Source organism: Garra rufa, chromosome 14, assembly GCF_049309525.1.
Source record: "Garra rufa chromosome 14, GarRuf1.0, whole genome shotgun sequence".
NCBI classification, from domain to species: Eukaryota; Metazoa; Chordata; class Actinopteri; order Cypriniformes; family Cyprinidae; genus Garra; species Garra rufa.
Window position 1 is genome coordinate 7,098,120 of NC_133374.1, and position 20,111 is coordinate 7,118,230.

A 20,111-nucleotide genomic window follows, 5' to 3' on the forward strand; every position below is an offset into this window, starting at 1 on the left:
TCCGGTGTGATTTTGACCTAAAGTGTATTGAATCATGATACCGAGTGTGAACGTACCTTGCATATCTCATCTCGTCTTGTCCACTGCTGTCCGAAATCTGGGGTCAGTTAGCCGATGCTCACAACAGCTTGTCAATGAGATCAATGGGGCATCGAAGCAGTCATGTAAATAAATCACTGTTTTACGCCATTTACGAGGCACAAAGTAGCTCCACACTTCATCGGTAGACTTCCAAGGGCCCTGACATTTAAAACGCGACATTGAAAACTCATAAAAAGCACCGGTAGTTTATTTACGAGAAGATTTATACAGACAGTAACTTCAAGGAGTTTAGCGCCCGCCGCCATCTTAAATGTAGGCACGATAAGTCGAGTGTCGAGCACCAAGGAATTTATCAGCTTATCAACGTATCAGGTTGTAGTTTCCTTGGTGTTCGACACTCGACTTATCGTGCCTACATTTAAGATGGCGGCGGGCGCTAAACTTCTTGCAGTTACTGTCTGTATAAATCTACTTGTAAATAAACTACCGGTGCTTTTTATGAGTTCTCAATGTCTCGTTTTAAATGTCAGGGCCCTTGGAAGTCTACCAATGAAGTGTGGAGCTACTTTGTGCCTCGTAAATGGCGTAAAACAGTGATTTATTTACATGGCTCCTTCGATGCCCGATCGACTTTCATTGACAAGCTGTTGTGAGCATCGGATAACTGACCCCAGATTTCGGACAGCAGTGGACAAGACGAGATGAGATATGCAAGGTACGTTCACACTCGGTATCATGATTCAATACACTTTAGGTCAAAATCACACCGGAGTTCTCCTTTAAGAACCTGGGGAGTCTCTCTGTTCCGAAGTAAAAGTTTGTCTCAGCAGCTTTGTTAATAAGTTTTAAGAGAAAATTCTAAACTAAATACTTAACTGCTATTTAGGAGAACTCTTTGTGGTAAGATAAAATGCTTTTTGAATACGGGCCCTGTTCATCAGAAGAGATCAGAACCAGAGCCCAACTGTGTGTCTATGTGGAGTGCTCTATAGTTTTGGCCACTGCATTTTAAGAGTGGAGAAACAGTAGAAAACAGTATAGTAGCATTTTAAATTATTAGAATGACATTCTATATTATCAGAATTGTGTCAGTAGTATTTTATACAATACATAAGAAATCGTGTACTTTTTTTTTTTTTTTTATCTTTATCTGATATTTTAATATATACAGAGAGAACCATGTCCGAAATCACTTAGTTCAGTTTACAGTTTTTGTAATACAAAACTGTACACTTTCTTTCTTCTTTCTCCCTTTTCATAGTTCAGTTCATCAGAAGCAATCAGAATCAGAATCCAGCTGTGTGTCTATGAGGAGTGACTGGTCTATGGATAAGCCATCCCCAGGGGCATCACTAAGAATTTTGGGCTCTGTAAACCGACTCTGCTAAGGGGCCTGCTAAAGGAGGGGTAGGGGGTGGGGTCACAATGTCACATTATGACTGTGTTCCACTATTACCCCCTGTTCAACTTCCCTGGCCACCCCGTTCTAATAGTGGAGATACACAGCCTGATGTCAGGTATTACAGTAGTATTTTAAATTATTAGATTGACATTCTGGATTATCAGAATTGTATCAGTAGTATTTTATACAAAACATATGAAATCTTGTACATTGTTTTTTTTTTTATCTTTATCTTTATCGCATGTTTTAACATACACAGAGAACCATGTCTGAAATCACTTTTACAATTTTTGTAATAACAGTTAATTTAATGATCATAAAGTGTGTGTTTTTTATAATAAATGAATGTAACTTGTTCAATATGGCAGTACAAAGGGATTAACTTCTGTCTCCCTTTTTTATAGTTCAGTACATCAGAAGAGATCAGAACTAGAGTCCAGCTGTGTGTCTATGAGGAGTGACTGGTCTATGAATAAGCCACCCGGTTTTAATAGTGGAAATACACAGCCTTTTCTCAGGTATTACAGTAGTATTTTGAAATATTAGAATGACATTCTATATGATCAGAATTTTATTTGTAGTATTTTATACAATAGATATGAAATCGTGTAAAAAAAAAAAAAAAATCTAATATTTTAACATATAAACAGAGAACCATGTCTGAAATCACTCAGTTCTGCCTCCCTTTTTATAGTTCAGTACATCAGAAGAGATCAGAACTAGAGTCCAGCTGTGTGTCTATGAGGAGTGACTGGTCTATGAATAAGCCACCCGGTTTTAATAGTGGAAATACACAGCCTTTTCTCAGGTATTACAGTAGTATTTTGAAATATTAGAATGACATTCTATATGATCAGAATTTTATTCGTAGTATTTTATACAATAGATATGAAATCTTTAAAAAAAATTATCTAATATTTTAACATATAAACAGAGAACCATGTCTGAAATCACTCAGTTCTGTTTCCCTTTTTTATAGTTCAGTTCATCAGAAGAGATCAGAACTAGAGTCCAGCTGTGTGTCTATGAGGAGTGACTGGTCTATGAATAAGCCACCCGGTTTTAATAGTGGAAATACACAGCCTTTTCTCAGGTATTACAGTAGTATTTTGAAATATTAGAATGACATTCTATATGATCAGAATTTTATTTGTAGTATTTTATATAATAGATATGAAATCGTGTAAAAAAAAAAAAAATCTAATATTTTAACATATAAACAGAGAACCATGTCTGAAATCACTCAGTTCTGCCTCCCTTTTTATAGTTCAGTACATCAGAAGAGATCAGAACTAGAGTCCAGCTGTGTGTCTATGAGGAGTGACTGGTCTATGAATAAGCCACCCGGTTTTAATAGTGGAAATACACAGCCTTTTCTCAGGTATTACAGTAGTATTTTGAAATATTAGAATGACATTCTATATGATCAGAATTTTATTCGTAGTATTTTATACAATAGATATGAAATCTTTAAAAAAAATTATCTAATATTTTAACATATAAACAGAGAACCATGTCTGAAATCACTCAGTTCTGTTTCCCTTTTTTATAGTTCAGTACATCAGAAGAGATCAGAACTAGAGTCCAGCTGTGTGTCTATGAGGAGTGACTGGTCTATGAATAAGCCACCCGGTTTTAATAGTGGAAATACACAGCCTGATCTCAGGTATTACAGTAGTATTTTGAAATATTAGAATGACATTCTATATGATCAGAATTTTATTTGTAGTATTTTATACAATAGATATGAAATCGTGTAAAAAAAAAAATTATCTAATATTTTAACATATAAACAGAGAACCATGTCTGAAATCACTCAGTTCTGCCTCCCTTTTTATAGTTCAGTACATCAGAAGAGATCAGAACTAGAGTCCAGCTGTGTGTCTATGAGGAGTGACTGGTCTATGGATCCGCCACACCGTTTTAATAGTGGACATACTCCGCCTGATCTCAGGTATTACACTTCTATACAAATATGATTATACATATATTATCAGAATAGTATCATGTTACATGATGATTGCTGATACACAATACAAAAAAGGCATTTTACTTATTAACCTATGTAATAATGTGGCATTTAAATCTTGCAGATGTAAAATCCTCAACACATTTAGATCAAATCTAATGAAGAGGTTTCAGTGTCTTTATGAGGGAGTATCAAAGCAGGGAAACCCAACACTCCTGAATGAGATCTACACAGAGCTCTACATCACAGAGAGTGAGAGTGGAGAGATCAGTAATGAGCATGAGGTGAGACAGATTGAAACACAGTCCAGGAGAGCAGCAACAGAGGACACACCGATCAAATGCAATGACATCTTTAGACCTTTTCCTGGACAAGACAAACCCATCAGAACTGTGCTGACAAAGGGAGTCGCTGGCATTGGAAAAACAGTCTCTGTGCAGAAGTTCATCCTGGACTGGGCTGAAGGGAAAGAGAATCAGGACGTCCAGCTCATATTTCCTCTTCCTTTCAGAGAGATCAATATGATGAAGGATAAAACACTCAGTCTTTCAGATCTTCTTCATGTCTTTTTCCCTGAAACAAAAGAAATAGAAGTATCTAGGGATAATAATAAACTGTTGTTTGTCTTTGATGGTCTGGACGAGTGTCGCCTGTCTCTGGATTTTCAGAGTGATGTGAGGTTGTGTGATGTAAGTCAATCAGCTTCAGTGGATGTGCTGCTGACGAACCTCATTGTGGGGAATCTGCTTCCTTTTGCTCTCATCTGGATCACCTCCAGACCAGCAGCAGCTGATCTCATCCCCTCTGAGTGTGTCCATCGAGTGACAGAGGTACGAGGCTTCAGTGATCCACAAAAGGAGGAATACTTCAGGAAGAGAATCAGTGATCAGAGTCTGGCCGATAGAATCATCTCACACCTGAAGTCATCAACGAGCCTCTACATCATGTGCCACATCCCAGTGTTTTGCTGGATCTCAGCCGCTGTTCTAGAGAAGATGTTGAGTCAAGCAGAGAGTGGAGAGATTCCCAGGACTCTCACTCAAATGTACACACACTTCCTGTTTCTTCAGACCAGCATCAAACATGAGAAGGACTATGAGAAAAACGTGACAGATGAAGACATGATCCTCAAACTGGGGAAACTGGCTTTTCAGCAGCTTGTGAAAGGCAATGTGATCTTCTACGAGGAAGACCTGAGAGAGTGTGGCATTGATGTGACAGAAGCATCAGTGTACTCAGGATTGTGCACTCAGATCTTCAGAGAGGAGTTCGGCTTGTATCAGGGGAAAGTCTTCAGCTTTGTTCATCTGAGCGTTCAGGAACATCTAGCAGCTCTATATGTGCACCTTTCCTGTATCAACAACAAAATAAATGTGTTTGACCCAATCACTATATGGAGTTCGTTGTCTACAATGAAGAACTGGATAGCAAATGTTTCATTATCTAAGCTGCATCAGAGAGCTGTGGATGAGGCTTTAAACAGTGAAAATGGGCATCTGGATCTTTTCCTACGGTTCTTTCTGGGTCTGTCTGTGGAGTCTCATCAGATTCTCTTACAGGGACTAATGAAACGGAAAAGAAGAAATAAAAGAAGAAATAAAAAAACAGTTGAGTACATCAAGATGAAGATCAGGACCATTGACTCCCCAGAGAAATTCATCAATCTGTTCCACTGTCTGAATGAACTGGGTGACGATTCACTAGTGGATGAAGTACAACAGTATCTGAAACCTGGAAAAATAAAGGGAGCCAAACTCTCTTCATCTCAGTGGTCAGCTCTAGTTTTTGTCTTGCTGACATCAGAGAGGAAGTCAGATGTGTTTAATATGAATGAATTTGTTGGAGGAAACACTGAAGCTGAAAATATAGACGTTTTTCAGAAGCTGCTGCCTGTGATTAAAGACTCCAGATCAGTTCAGTAAGTATCATTGAAAACAATCACTTCACTGTTAAAACATTAAGAAAATCCAAGTTACAATCTCTCAAATTTTCAGTGCTGCAGAAGTTGTCCAGAGTATAGAGGTCAGGTTTTTTTCCCTACTAAAAGTCAGAGAAGTTAAGAATTACCAGTTTACCAGCCATTTACATTGTGCAATAATAATAAAAAAGTTTTTTTTTTTTAAGAAAATGTTTTCTTTTGTGCTCTGTGATATTTTCTAAGTTTAGTGATCCAGTGATCCAATGAAAGATTTGTGCTTGATGAAAATTTGTACTTTTTCTTTAATAATGGGTTCACTGACCTTATTTGATCTGAACTGAGAGAGTAAACAGTGTGTCATTGTTTTTTTTACAGGATGTATGATTGTGGTTTCACAAATAAAATTTGTGATGCTCTGGCTTCAGCTCTGAGAAAAAACCTTTCAAACCTGAGAGAACTGAATCTGTCTGAGAATAATCTAGGGGATTCAGTAAAACTGTTCTCTGCTCTCCTTGAGGATCCTCACTGTAAACTGGAGATACTGTGGTACGATGATATTTGACTCTCAGACATGAAATGCAATGTATATTTGAATTGTTCGGAATCTTTCCTCTGCTGAGAGTTCAACTGATTGAGCATAAATGAATGAACACATGAGCTGCTCCTCAGTAACATGATGCTGCAGGACTGAGTCACACTAAAATACACACATTAACATTTCAATCTCTTGACTACAAAAAGCTTTTATAGAAAAGGCAAAAATTGTTAGTAGTTAAAAAGTAGTAGGTACATATTAAAAAGTACATGAGTTTGGGGGTGAAAATTATTAGCGAATAGGTGTTTAGCATTCATTTGGTAAGCAGATCGAGGCATCAGGCATGTTATGTTTCTTGTTTTGTAATTATGTTGGCTTGGAGAGTAAGTTGCTATGTCTTTGTAAACTGATCAGACTTTTATTATTAATTTTATTATTAATTATTAAATATTATTATGTTTATTATTAATATTTGAATATGAAAAAATTCCCATAGACTTACATGGGCTGAGAAAAAAATGCGCCCTCTAAAGGAGCAATTCCACTTCACTTAAAGGTCCACTGAAGTGCCTTGAAACACCCAGCATTATTCTATTTATTTCAAACCGAAAGATCTCCTTCAGCGTGTACATTCTCTGTATATGTGGTCACAAACGACATAATTTGCACAAATTTAAACGCCTTTAAGATTAAAATATTACAGCGATTTAAGTCAATCCACCAATAAGAACACACCAAGAGCTAAATTCAGGCGTTTGTGAGCTGTTTTATTTCAAACTTAAAAGCACTGTCTTCAGTGCAATGTTCTTGTGGTTCATATTAGAGGTCTGCGCGGGACTGCTTTTCTAGTCCCGCTCCCGCCCGCTCCCGCGAGGTTTTATTCCGCACCCACCCGCTCCCGCTATATATTCACACTTTGTTCACCCGCTACCCGCTTAGAATAATTTTCTTCCCGACCCGACCGTTCCCGCTAAAATTAGTTCTCGTTTCCAGAATCTCACATTTAACCATCAGGAAACAATATCGAGTTTATAAAACTTTTTTTTCGCAGTACATCTATTATATTTCCATGTTCCACTGTTAAGACGTATATTACAGCCCTGTATTTCACCCCGTCATAGATCAAATGCGGGCTACAATTATATTTTATACATTCAATGGTGATAAAAAAAGTGCACGCAGTAGGCAGTAGCTTGTCACAAAGCACCAGCAAAAATAATCAACATGACTGTGAAATAGTAAGGAGATATTTTAATAATTTATTTATAAACTATTGTGTTTTCTGAGTTTTTAACGATCCTCCTAATCCATCTCCTCATTGGACACACCTTTAGAGAGAAATTCATCTTTACGGATTAGCTGCATAATAAAAGAGTTTTTGTTTTCGATCTGTTTTATTTCGTTAAGTACTAATTTAAAGCTTTCTATATATATTTATCATGTCTGACAAAAACAACGGTTAAATAGTTTACACTGAAAAAAAAAATGTAAGTGATCGGGCTTGAGCCTAAATGCATTTTAGCTTCCACTCTCCGCACAGACATGCGCCAAATAGCGCACATTTATATATTATTATTTATATCTCTATATGTAGCCAATTCGTGATTTGAGAAGTCAAATTCAAACACAGTCAACTCCGCTTGGTCGTTACTTTAAGAAACAAAAAGCTTACGTTTAACGAACAAAAAATGCTCCAAACGCTTTTTTCTAAATTAACTTAATAAAAAAGAAACGAAATTATAATCACTTTTCCATTACATACAAAACTGAACTGTTTTAATTGCCGTAGTAGTATAAATTGTTTTGGCAAAGCGGAAAAAAGACGGGTTTGGGTCAGGAGTTAACAACCACACGGATTGCGAAAAATCAGTCAGCATAACTTTATGAAGATTTTGGCACTCCAAACGTGGCTTTGCGCTCTGGAGAAACGCTGATAAACATTTGCCCACAGAAAAACACCATCAGTACCCCATTTCCGCGCCTATGAGACCTTGCCAATAAAATGCATGACGCAGAAAGCACTGGTCCATGAGTGCAGCGAGTGCATAATCAGCGCAGGCTGTTGCCGACAGGTGCTCGATAAAAATGAGTAAAGCTCAGATTTGCTGTTCAGAAAATACGTCGGGAACGGGATATTGTTACCGCCCGCTCCCGTTCAAAGTACACCGGAGTTACCGACCGCAACCGCTTTTATTTGGAAATGTATTCCCGCGTCGCAAGAATTCTGGTCGGGTCCCGCGGTTCCCGCGGGAGAGCCGCGGGAATGCAGACCTCTAGTTCATATTGCTAATGTTGTCCAAAAGAGGGCGCCACAGGATAACTAATCCTTCAAGATCTCAATTCAAAGACCTATTTATATTGTTTCATTTACATCACAGCACTTTGAAATAGCAATTAGAGAAAATAATTAACATCCAGCTATTGCCAACTATGTTGAACCTGTTGTCATAGCCTAGTCTGCTTTTTTTATTAGAATATGAAATAGCAAGGGTGCATTTTCGCTGCGGGGCAGTTTGAGAATGCCGGACACACAAGTGCTCTGGCTCTTTTGCCCCAAGCCTGCCCGGGTTGCCTCTCCAAACCAACATTTAAAGTTTGTTTTCGAACTTTAGCTTCTAGTTCATGTTTATTATAGTTCATTTAATTATGATATTGTTGATTAAAAAAAAAAATCTGTAGTGAATAGTGTCATTAACAAAACCTATTTTGATTAAGATAGACATTGTTTTTGCAAAGTGTAATTAAGAAATATGTACATCTTTCTTGACTGAGACTTTGTATTATTATGTTTTGTGTTCTGTGACATTTTAGATCTCAGTCGATGATCCATCAAACATTGAAAGTGAAGAGTTTGTCATTGTTCTCTACAGGTTTAGGGATAGTGGTCTCACACTTGAAGACTGTGTTGCTCTGGCTTCAGCTCTGAAATCAAACCCTCAACACCTGAAACACCTGGATCTTTGTGGGAACAAACTAGGAAATTCAGTGACTCTTCTCTCTGATGTGTTAAAGGATCTTCAATGTAGACTGGAGAAGCTGTGGTAAGATCATATATGACACCATGTAAAGTATGTGTAAAATTTAAAACAAAACCAAAAGCAAAGCAACAAATTAATAACAAAATGCCAAATGTAAAAACAAAACAAAACCTACCTGAAAGGCTAGACATCATTGACAAATAGAACACTGATTTTACCAAAAAAAAAAAGTCTGTCAATCAATATGTACAGAAAGTAATAAATTGTAACCAACTTTGGTTCATGTATGCTGGGCTTCTGTGTTCACTTTAAAACAATTTTTTTTTTTTTTTTTGCCAGAGTGAAACACTTAAACAGATTGAATGTTTACAGTGCAAATAGGCTGATTTGTTATTGGACTATTACCAGACAAAATCACAAAACAAACCAGTCAGATACATACATAGGGGAGTAAGGGCAGTGTGCTTATTCTTTTGATGTGGCTAGTATGATACTGTTTGAATCTTTTTCATGAAACAGTTTCATTTTTCAAGGGCACCTTTTCTATAACCACTGGCAAAAATTATTGAATCACCACACTTCTATGTTGTTCACCCTTTTTCCTTTACTTTATATAAAATAAACGAATAGATATGACACAAAAACATTTTGTTTAATAATTCAACATTCTGGTTATGCAAAACATACCTCAAACAAATGAAATTAAACAATTTTAATTAATGAAAAAATATTTTCCATATCAAGTACAGGAAAGGGTTATGGAATCATTCAATGTTGAGAGAAAAATTATGGAATCATCTACCAAAAAACACAATTAGTACTTGTGAAGTTTTGTTGCTCCTCCTTCTCTGGCATTTATGATGGCCTGAATTCTTTAGAGCATGGACTTTACTAATGAAAAACAATATTCTTCATCAAGCTGGTTCCAACGTTCTTGAATAGCGGTTGACAGATAAGCTTTGCAAGATGGAGCCTTGCCATGGACCAATTTTTTCAAATTTTCACCATATATTTTCAGTGTGTTGATGTGAGTTGATATGCCTTTCCTGAAGAAAAGCTTTAACACTCTTTGCTTTGTGACAAGGTCCATTATCATACTAACATCTTTATCACCAAAATTCTTTTCTATTGATGGAGTGAGAAAAGTGTTCAAAGTTGTAAACCTTTAAACTGACTGTTGAGGTAAAGATGGCCATTTCCCCAGGTCTTTTACCTGACATGCAACCCCATATTATAAAATTATTTGGCTATTTTTTTCTTTAGGCAGTCATCTTTATATATATCATTAGAATGACACAAGACAAAAGTTTCAACACCATCTCCTTGTCCACTGCAGATTCACGGTTCATCACTGATTATCACTTTCATCCAATCTTCCACACTTCATGACTTTCTCTCTTAGCCCACTCTAATCTTTTGTTTATGTGTTAACTCTGGTTTTCATTTGGCCTTTCTATATGTAAATCTCATTTCGTTCAATCTGTTTCTTACAGTTCCGTCACACACATCGACTACTGTTTCCTTTCCTGTTTCATTTGCATTTTCTATTTTCAAGGCAAATTGCCTTGAGTTTTCTATCTTGATGCTTTGATCTCTTCCTTGATCAACCAAAAGAACAAGACAAAAAATAAAAAGAGAGAACAAACAAAACAAAACAAAACAAAAAATTATATATACACATACACATGACTCACCACTTCAGTAAATCAAAAAGAAAGAAAAAAATCTATATATATATTAGGAAATAACACATTCCTATAAACAAAATACTTTAGATATTTATACTCCAATGTGCCACACATATTTATTCGTCATTAAACAAACCCTCTACTAAGAATAGAAGATATATTTAAGCCCATATATGTCAAAAACGGATCCCACCTTCTATGAAATATGACATCTTTGCTATAAGAAGCACATGTTAAGTAATCTAATGACACATATTCAAGTATAACCCTGTGCCATAATGCCTTTAAAGGGGCTTTATCCATTAACCAATTCAGAAGAATACATTTTCTGGCACAAAATGTAAGGAGCTTGCAAAGTGATTTATGTTTATCTACAATAATGTCATCATATATCCCAAGCAACATATGTTTTGGATTGCAGCCAATATTAATAGATAAAATAACATTAAGTTCTTGTTCCACCATATACCAAAACTTCTGAATCTCCCTACAAAACCAAAAACAGTGAACTCCTTTTCTCTGTTTTACATTGGTGAGCAGTCATCTTTAAACTTGTGTCTCCGTGACGGAGAAATATGAGCTCTGGGCAGGATTTTCAATTGCATCGCTTTTACTTTATTGCATATGCTTAGGGTCCCTGCATTCTTCCATGCTTCCTCCCATTGAACGTCTGTGATTTGTATGTCAAGCGTCCTTTCCCATGTTCCTTTCAGGGTGAATTTGTTTTAAGCCACCTATAGGCATTGCCATTGACTTATGATAATTAATTCTATATCCTAAAAAAATGCCAAATTTGTCAGTCGTGTCTAAAAGAGCTGGGGTAGAAGTATCAGGATTCACCATGAATATCAAAATATCATCGGCATATAGGGCAATCTTATGCTGGTTATTTGATACCTTTAACCCACAAATTTTACTATTTGTTCTTATAGCCTCTGCCAACGGTTCAATTATCAAAGCAAATAGAAGAGGTGAGAGAGGACAGCCCTGTCTCGTCCCTCTTCCAACTTTAAATGTAGAGGAGTGACGCCCATTAGTGAGCACGGCACTAAGAGGTTCATTATACAATAACTTTACCCACTTAATAAATGGTTCACCAAGACCAAATCTTTGTAACGCGTAAAATAAGGCCATTCGATGTGATCCGCATAGTGAGATCACAAGACCATCTATTGATTGCCGTTTAGAAAATTGTATCACATTCAACAGGTGATACATGTTATTGGCAGAGGTATTCCTACAATAAAGCCTGTTTGGTCATCCTTTATTAGAGCAGGTACAAGGCCTGCTAACAGTGTCGCTAGAATTTTGGAATGAATTTTCAGATCTACATTAAACAGTGAAATAGGTCGATATGACGAACAGTCCTCTGCCTGCTTGCCCTTTTTCAAAATGAAGGATATATTTGCCTCTCTCAGAGACTGTGGTAAATGGTCTTTTACAAATGAGTCATTAAACATATTTAGTAAGGGGTCAACTAATACATTTCTAAATTCTTTATAAAATTCACTACTAAGCCCATCTGGGCCAGGTGCTTTTCCTGACTGTAAACTCTTTATGGCTTCTAGAACTTCCTTTTTAGATATAGGGGCATTGAGGAAGGAGGTCTGATCTTCTGATAAAGTGGGAAGATTAAGGGTGGAAAAAAAACTCTGTGGACGGTGTTGTATTCTGATCTATATAAATTCTCAAATCATTCTTTAAATATGTTATTAATAGATAGACTGTCTGAAAAGCGTTTACCGCTACTATCCACAATAGACAGGATTGATTGAGAGTCTGATTTTTTCCTTGTTAGATATGCTAAGTATATCCCTACTTTATCTCCATGCTCATATATCATATATTTTCTGCTTAGCAAAACGAATTTTCCCCTCTGCTTGTTTTGTTATAAGAGAATCTAAAGCAGATCTGAGCACAGAGATTTCCTTCATCTTAGCAGAGGATGTTTTTTAATGTATAATCTCTCAGCTTTCTTAATCTTAGATTCTAAGATGTCTTTTGGTTCTGCTTGTCTACGCCTTTTACTGATTGTATATGCTATAATAAGGCCTCTAGAAAAGCTTTGGCTGTTTCCCATAATAAGGATGGGTCTTCAGTTGATGCAGAATTGATGGACATGAAAGAGTTAAATTCCCCTGTAAAATACGATATAAAATTATTATCTGCTAGGATGAATGGGTGAGCTATAGGCTTAATATTTTGGTTCCCAAAGGAGTATTCAGTAAAAACTGCTGCATGGTCAGATATAGATATATTTCCTATATTGAAAGACCTTATATGCTCCATCATATTTTTTTGGACAAAATAAATAATCTATCATAGTATATCAGCTATGGACCCTAGAAAAGAATGAATACTCTTGTTCTGCAGGATGGCAGGCCCTCCAAACATCTACATAGTCAAAGTCTTTACAAAGAGCCTTAACAGTGTTAGCCTGAGTAGATAATAATAGTTTACCTGCTGGGAATTAATCAACAATGGGACATAAATGACAATTAAAGTCTCCCCCAATAAACTATAACTTAACGCCCAAATCTGCTAACTTGGAAAAAGCCTTAGTCAAAAAATCACCTGGATGGCTAGGTGACTTCTCCAAGTTTCAAAGGAGAGCCATTGATCCCCATTTGAACACCATTAACATTCCATGTACAAACTTTAAATGTAAACATTCTCAGAATACATTAGACATGATGTAATCCAAATGTACAGTTTTAGTAATGTAGATGTCAACCAGGCAAACAAGTGGTGAGCCAAAAAATAATAGTAACTAAAAGATAAAAAGTGAAAAACTCAGAAACACAGAACTCAAACAAGAATTGTTAAACATAAACAAGATTACACACTTTACGTTCCGCTGCATAACGAGAGCACCAGTGAAAAGAGGTCTCCAATCGACAAAAGAAAAAAAATAAAGAAATATCCAACCAAAAATATCAAGCGGTAGTGCCGCCATTCACGCCCGGATAGCTTAATACACAGTATAGTAAACCCTGCCAGCCAACATGTCTCAGAGCCCCCTTTAAGTTCTCAGTATTTGTACTCACACCAAAGCATAATTATCAGGAGATCCTGTAATGTGAGTTGGTCAATCAAGTATTACCAACGGGCGTCACATCCAGCGAATCCAGAAACGCCTCGACAGCAGCTGGATCATGAAAGACCTTCACGAAAGGCCACGAAAGGTTACCTTGAGGAGGGCAGGGTAAATTTGCCTGTATTCTGTGCCTAGGGATTTTAGGTGTTTCTTGACTTCGTCAAACACCTTACGCTTATGGAGAACAGACGCAGAAAAGTCCTAAATAAACATCACGGTGCTGTCTCCAAATTTCAAAGGAGAGCCATTGATCCCCAGCTCCCGCGCAACGAAGCAAACACAAAGAAGTGACACTACCGCTTAACTACACACAACCTCCCTTCAAGCCGCCAACTTGACAACCTCAACTGACAGCTTTCTTGTTGGAGACATATTTCCTTACAATTACCCAAGTTGAACAACTTGTTCAAGGTCTGTAAGCACTCTCGTTTAACTGTTGACTAATTAGCTTTTTAGATAGGTTTAGACATTTGTTTCAGAAATAAAAATGGCATGCTGATTCCAATTTTTTTTTCTTAACATTGAATGATTCATAATTTTTTCCTCTACTTGATATGGAAAATAATTTTCCATTACTTCAGCTATTTTAATTTTTTTTGTTTGAGGTATGTTTCACATAACCAGATTGTTGGAAAAAAATAAGGGTCTTATCTAGCAAAACAATCAGTTAATTTCTTAAATTATTATTTATACATTTTTTAACCACAAATGCTCTTCTTGTCTGCGCATACACACTCTGTGCACTCAGGTTCAAGACAGTTATGTCGAAAAACTCCCATCTCATTTTCTCCTCCACATTCAAAATTGTCTTACGTAATCTATTATTAGAACTTTCTCTAATAATAGATTTAATGCTAAACTAATTTGATTTAAGAGAGTCAAGAGTGTGTCATTGTCTCCTGCAGGTTGTGTAATTGTGGCATCACAAGTGAAGGTTGTGCTGCTCTATGTTCAGCTCTGAAATCAAACCCCGAACACCTGAGAGAACTGAGTCTGTCTGGGAATGAACTAGGAGATTCAGTCACTTCGCTCTCTTCTGTACTGGCCAATCCTTGCTGTAAAGTGGAGTCATTGGGGTAAGATCATCTCTTTGATAGTCACACACGTCTTTGTCTTCAGTGAGATATGTTCTTTAATGTAAATTTTAAAACTAAAATAATCTTGTAAATTAAATGCTCAGTAAAAATAGTTAAGTGAATCTCAGCACAAATGACTAAAATATGAAGTTCATTCATCTTTATTACATCAAATGACCTGCTGGTCCTGTTTTTGACCCCCCAACTATGTAGTTTGATTAAATACTCCCTCACAATCTTCATTAATTTTCCTATTATTTCCTGTTTGTTCTGAAGTCATCTGAGCTTATTTTGTTTTCATAGATGTCCTAAAGCATAAATTGGAATGTGTAACAGAGTAAAGCTGTAACCTGAATGTAATTGTTTAAGGATCTGGTGGAAAAGCTCTTTGATCTCAATGCTGTACATTAAGAATTTGAATTAGCAATGTCTAGTTTGCAAAGAAATGTTTTTTAAAACTTACAAACCATTATTTTTTTCCTCAATCAGACTGAACCATCTTAAAAAGGATTAGTTTTTAAGCTGAGACCAAATATGACACGATGGTTTGTTTGATCACAAGAGTTATTATATGTATATTGAGAGTTATTATATGTATATGTATATGAATTATATGTAATGGGGGAACATGTGGGTCATGTGAAGAATATGTCCACCTGTAGGTGTTTATTAGAGCTGCAAGTAACTGTTTCTCTAGACGCATCTTTCCTTATACTGTATCTCTAAGAAACAATATCTCACATTCAACTTAGTGTCTCTGTTCAGTCTTGAAGCACATGATTATTTTTAAACCGCACCATTGAGCATCAACAAGCATAAATCTCATTCATCCGCAGCAGTATTCTTATCTTTTTATCTCAAGCTACAGACTCTTGAAATACATTTAATTTCATTTTTTCTACAGGTTGATGAATTGTGGTCTCACAGTTATTGGATTTGCTGCTCTGGCTTCAGCTCTGAGATCAAACCCCTCAAACCTGAGACAACTGAATATGTCTGGGAATAAACTAGGAAATTCAGTGTATCTGCTCTTTGATGTACTGAAGGATTCTGACTGTACACTAGAGAAACTGTGGTAAGATCATATTTAACACTCACTACATATTTAACACAATGTTAAGTATATGTTCAACACCTTTCTGCAGCTAACTGAGCTGTAAATGATTGAACACGTGAGCTGGTCCTCAGTAAAATGAAATGGCAGAACTGAGAGTCACACTGAAATAAACACACAATCAACATTTCTGTCTCTAGACTATAAAGGGTCATTAAACCCCGTTTTAGCATTAGTTATGTCCCTATGGATTACCAGACTTGCAGAAATGAAATTTTCACAGGAGTGTAGATTAACAGGTAGTGAATGTAGTGTGATTGACAGCTTCAGTGGTTATAAAGGGAGCGCTCTTTGCTGGATTTCTGATGTCAATTAATTCAAAGTTTAAATGTAGAAACGTATCATTGAATCATCTGAATAAAACAGGTCATACAGCAGTCCTTTGCTTTCCTTTATTTTCATCAAGTTCAGGATGTCTTGACAATAATACAATAAAAAAGTCAAACTCATGCAAACAGTTTTGTCAATAAAAGTATCAACCATATGCCATTTGAAGTGACTTCACAGCACACCAGCTTTATGGAGCTTTGAACAAAACCAGTGTGCAAAAGTGGAAGATGGGATGTCAAAAGCAATTATCAGTCATGATAACTTGAAACCCAGTGGCTTTTTGCATTATTGGATCATCCAGCCCTGTATGATAACCTCAGCTTATGTTAGGGAGTTATGTAACCGAAGGTGGCATTTTGACTAGCAAGGACTGATATTGCACATAGTTTAGCTGTTTTCCACACCTGGGAATTGATACTGTAATCCAGGTGTATTCAATTAAAATTTAAAGAGGTCTGTGTGGCTATAACATACTTTGGTTAAAACTTCTCAATGTGTAAAACAACACCCTTTTTACCTCATCAAAAACAGACTTTATAGCTCACTCAGCGCTTTTTATCATTATAGAGTGTTTGTTTGTCTTATTCACATTGTTTTTCACTGTGATTAGATTGCAGAAATTGCAAGGCAATAACCAGATCATTGCATTGTATTCTCAGTAGAAGTTACTGTGTTCTGGAGTTGGGAGTAAAGGGAGTAGGTCTATATAAAAAAGCTATAATCAACACTTTACGATCAGTAAATCTGGGTAGCTGTTATATTAAAAATGCTGTAAATGTTTAATATTTTATGTAATGCTCATTGCAAGGATGTCTGTCATTTGTACCAGTGGGTGTTTACATTGAGGCTTACAGCAGACATGCCCCTTTCAACAGAGCGTTCAAATCAGAGGCTAAATTCTGAGTATATGATGACCATTTATATAAGTTACAACCGTTTTTGTTTTTTGATGAAAGACACATACTAAGATTATAAGTGCACCAAAGAAAACATAATAAAATAATTTCAATAAATATACTTTAATAATGGATTTAGTGCTGTTTTAATGTGTACTTAACAGAGAGTGAAGAGTGTGTTTTGTTCCATACAGGTTAAAGACGTGTGGCCTCACAGATAAAAGTTGTGCTGATCTGGCTTCAGCTCTGAGATCAAACCCTGAAAACCTGAGATATCTGAATCTGTCTGGGAATAAACTAGGAAATGTTGGTATGAATCATCTCTCTGGTGTACTGAAGAATTGCAAACTGGAGAAACTAGTGTAAGATCACCTTTCTGAATCTCACATGTCTTTGTCATCAGTAAGATATGACCTTTAATTTAAACTCTAAAACTAAAATGATTTTTACACTGTACATTAAAGGTGCCATAGAATGGAAAACTGTGTTTACCTTGGCATAGTTGAATAATAACAGTTCAGTACATGGACATGACATAGTGTGAGTCTCAAACACCACCATTTCCTCCTTATATAAATCTGGTTTTTGCAAAAAAAAACACCGAAAAATAGGTCAATTCCAACATAACACCAACTATTACGCAATAGTCCTGATCGTTAATAGTTACGCCCCCTAACATTTGCAACGTTAGTACATCAGTAAAACCACTGAAGGGACATTTTACTTACCACATAAACGGAGATATGAGTTCACTGATGATGGCCAATGATTTACAGATCCTGAGCATCACTAAAGCATCAAAACTTGTGTGGTAAGTCCTTCTTACGTTATACTACTTCGCTGCAGTATAATGTTACACAGAGCACATGCGATCACAGCAGTGAGAGAAAAAAATGTCGCGGATTCAAAACGGCAGATTCCACAAACCGCATATTAAAAGCGGCTAGAATTAAATAAATAATGCGGCCATAATTAAATATATATTTCCTCCATGTGTTTCCTTACAGCTGTGTGAGCAATCCGCTCTGTGAGACAGCCAATCAGAGCAGAGCTCCTCATTATTATGCAGGAACCTTCCAAATAAGGCAATAACAGAGCATTTCATTCTAGGGACAAATCCTAGGCTTGTAAATGGACCTGTTAAACCGTTTCTGCAGATTTTTTTGCCCTTTCCTATGCCATATACCTTCTATGTAGATATCAGAGAACAATTTAAAATATTGTTTCAATGCATTCTATGGCACCTTTAAGACACATACCTTTGTTAAGGTAACCACATTTCTATTTGGTTTGTAATCTACCGTATGGTATGCAATTATGTTTTTGATCAAAAAAGTTAATGAATAAGTTTTGGGGAGCATGTGGGTCTTGTGAACTGAGAGAGTGAAGATTGTCATTGTTCTCAACAGGTTGAGATTTTGTGATATCACAAAAGAAGGTTGTACTGCTCTGACTTCAGTACTGAAATCAAAATCCTCTCACCTGACACACCTGGATCTGTCTGAGAATCAACTACATGATAATGGAGTGAAGAATCTCTTTGCTGCACTTAAGGACCCCCAGTGTAAACTTGAAATACTGGAGTAAGTTAATCTCTCTGATAGCCACATTAAATGTGTACTTTAATGAAAATTTTAAAATAAATGTTCAGTAAGCACACTAAATCTCAACATAAATAACACATCTCTATCACATCACATCATATGGCTCATTTTTTGACCCACTAACCATTTAAAGAAGCTTCAGTTGCATTTGGTAATGTGATTAATATTTTGTATTAATATACTTGGTTCGCTCATTAACAATGATAATATACACTGTTCCGTTTTCTTCCCACGGAAAGGGCAACCCAGTGTACAAAGAGGATACTACTCGGTATTCCACATTTGTTTGTTTATTTTTGGTTCAAAAAAGGGTAACCAGGTAATAAACCTGAAATAACAAGAAATAACATTAATCAAAAATACAAGCATAAATAACATTAATACACTATAATATTAATAATAATAGTTTCATAATTTAAATGTAAACAATTCACACTTCAAACATTATGCATCAACTCAAGTCCTACCACAACTCTATGCATGCAATCGTTTCTGTAAGCAGCAAACTACAGCTCCCAAAATGCCCCGCGGCAAACCAGGAAGTCCGCGATTCCTACTTCAAACATTATAAAACTAAATAAAGTAAATAGAAATGAACACGTATAGTATAATAATATTATGAATCTAAATGTTAATCCCACGGCTTCGCCACCACAACAATTTAAAACTCATCCAGCGCATAGCGTTATCTCTATCAGTAAACTAATCTGCTTTGATCTACCGGAGAATTAAGAAAAATAGCGTTATCTTTAACGTGCAATGGACATAAACACAATACACCAACGTAGCATGGCGACAGCAGACAACATAAAGCATACATCATTAAAGTAGACAAGAAAACATTTGAAATTAAGAGAGCTTACCAAGTGGCTGCACACCGGGTTGAAAGTTATTACAAACTGAATGAATCTCACGCTTCCTTTTCACGTAGTAAATACCGGTCACATGTGCTCATAGCACACTCCTCTCTTAAAGAGCCACTACACTATTGGGCTGTTAAATGTAACTTGCAACATTAGTAGCTCTAATTTAAAGTAAATTTAAACATTAAACATTTAATTAAACATATAAATAACAAAACTCCACAGAAAACACAACACCTCCCACTTAAGTTCCTGATTTTATAATCCAGGAAACTTACCAAAATCACTCAACGGCCCCCTCTTAATGACACCCTCTTCATTTTTTTTTTTTTTTTTTCCACAAATTATACACATATATATATATATATATATATATATATATATATATATATATATATATATATATATATATATATATATATATATATATATATATATATATATATATATATATATATATATATATATATATATATATTATATATATATATATATATATATATATATATATATATATATATATATATATATATATATATATATATATATATATATATATATATATATATATATATATATATATATATATATATATATAT

At 35.8% G+C, this 20,111-nt stretch overlaps 1 protein-coding gene across 1 annotated transcript in view; it reads left to right on the forward strand.

Annotated features, from left to right (window-relative positions):
- The first annotated feature begins 1,754 nt into the window (after positions 1–1,754).
- LOC141285286 (NACHT, LRR and PYD domains-containing protein 3-like) overlaps positions 1,755–20,111 on the forward strand; it is a 29,734-nt gene continuing 11,377 nt past the window's right edge. Inside the window, exons 1-10 of the mRNA XM_073818318.1 lie at positions 1,755–1,765; positions 1,849–1,962; positions 2,997–3,110; positions 3,538–5,331; positions 5,707–5,877; positions 8,737–8,907; positions 14,535–14,705; positions 15,610–15,780; positions 17,240–17,407; positions 18,455–18,628. Of these exons, the coding sequence (XP_073674419.1) occupies positions 1,755–1,765; positions 1,849–1,962; positions 2,997–3,110; positions 3,538–5,331; positions 5,707–5,877; positions 8,737–8,907; positions 14,535–14,705; positions 15,610–15,780; positions 17,240–17,407; positions 18,455–18,628 (3,059 nt within the window). The remainder of the gene's footprint in view (positions 1,766–1,848; positions 1,963–2,996; positions 3,111–3,537; positions 5,332–5,706; positions 5,878–8,736; positions 8,908–14,534; positions 14,706–15,609; positions 15,781–17,239; positions 17,408–18,454; positions 18,629–20,111) is intronic.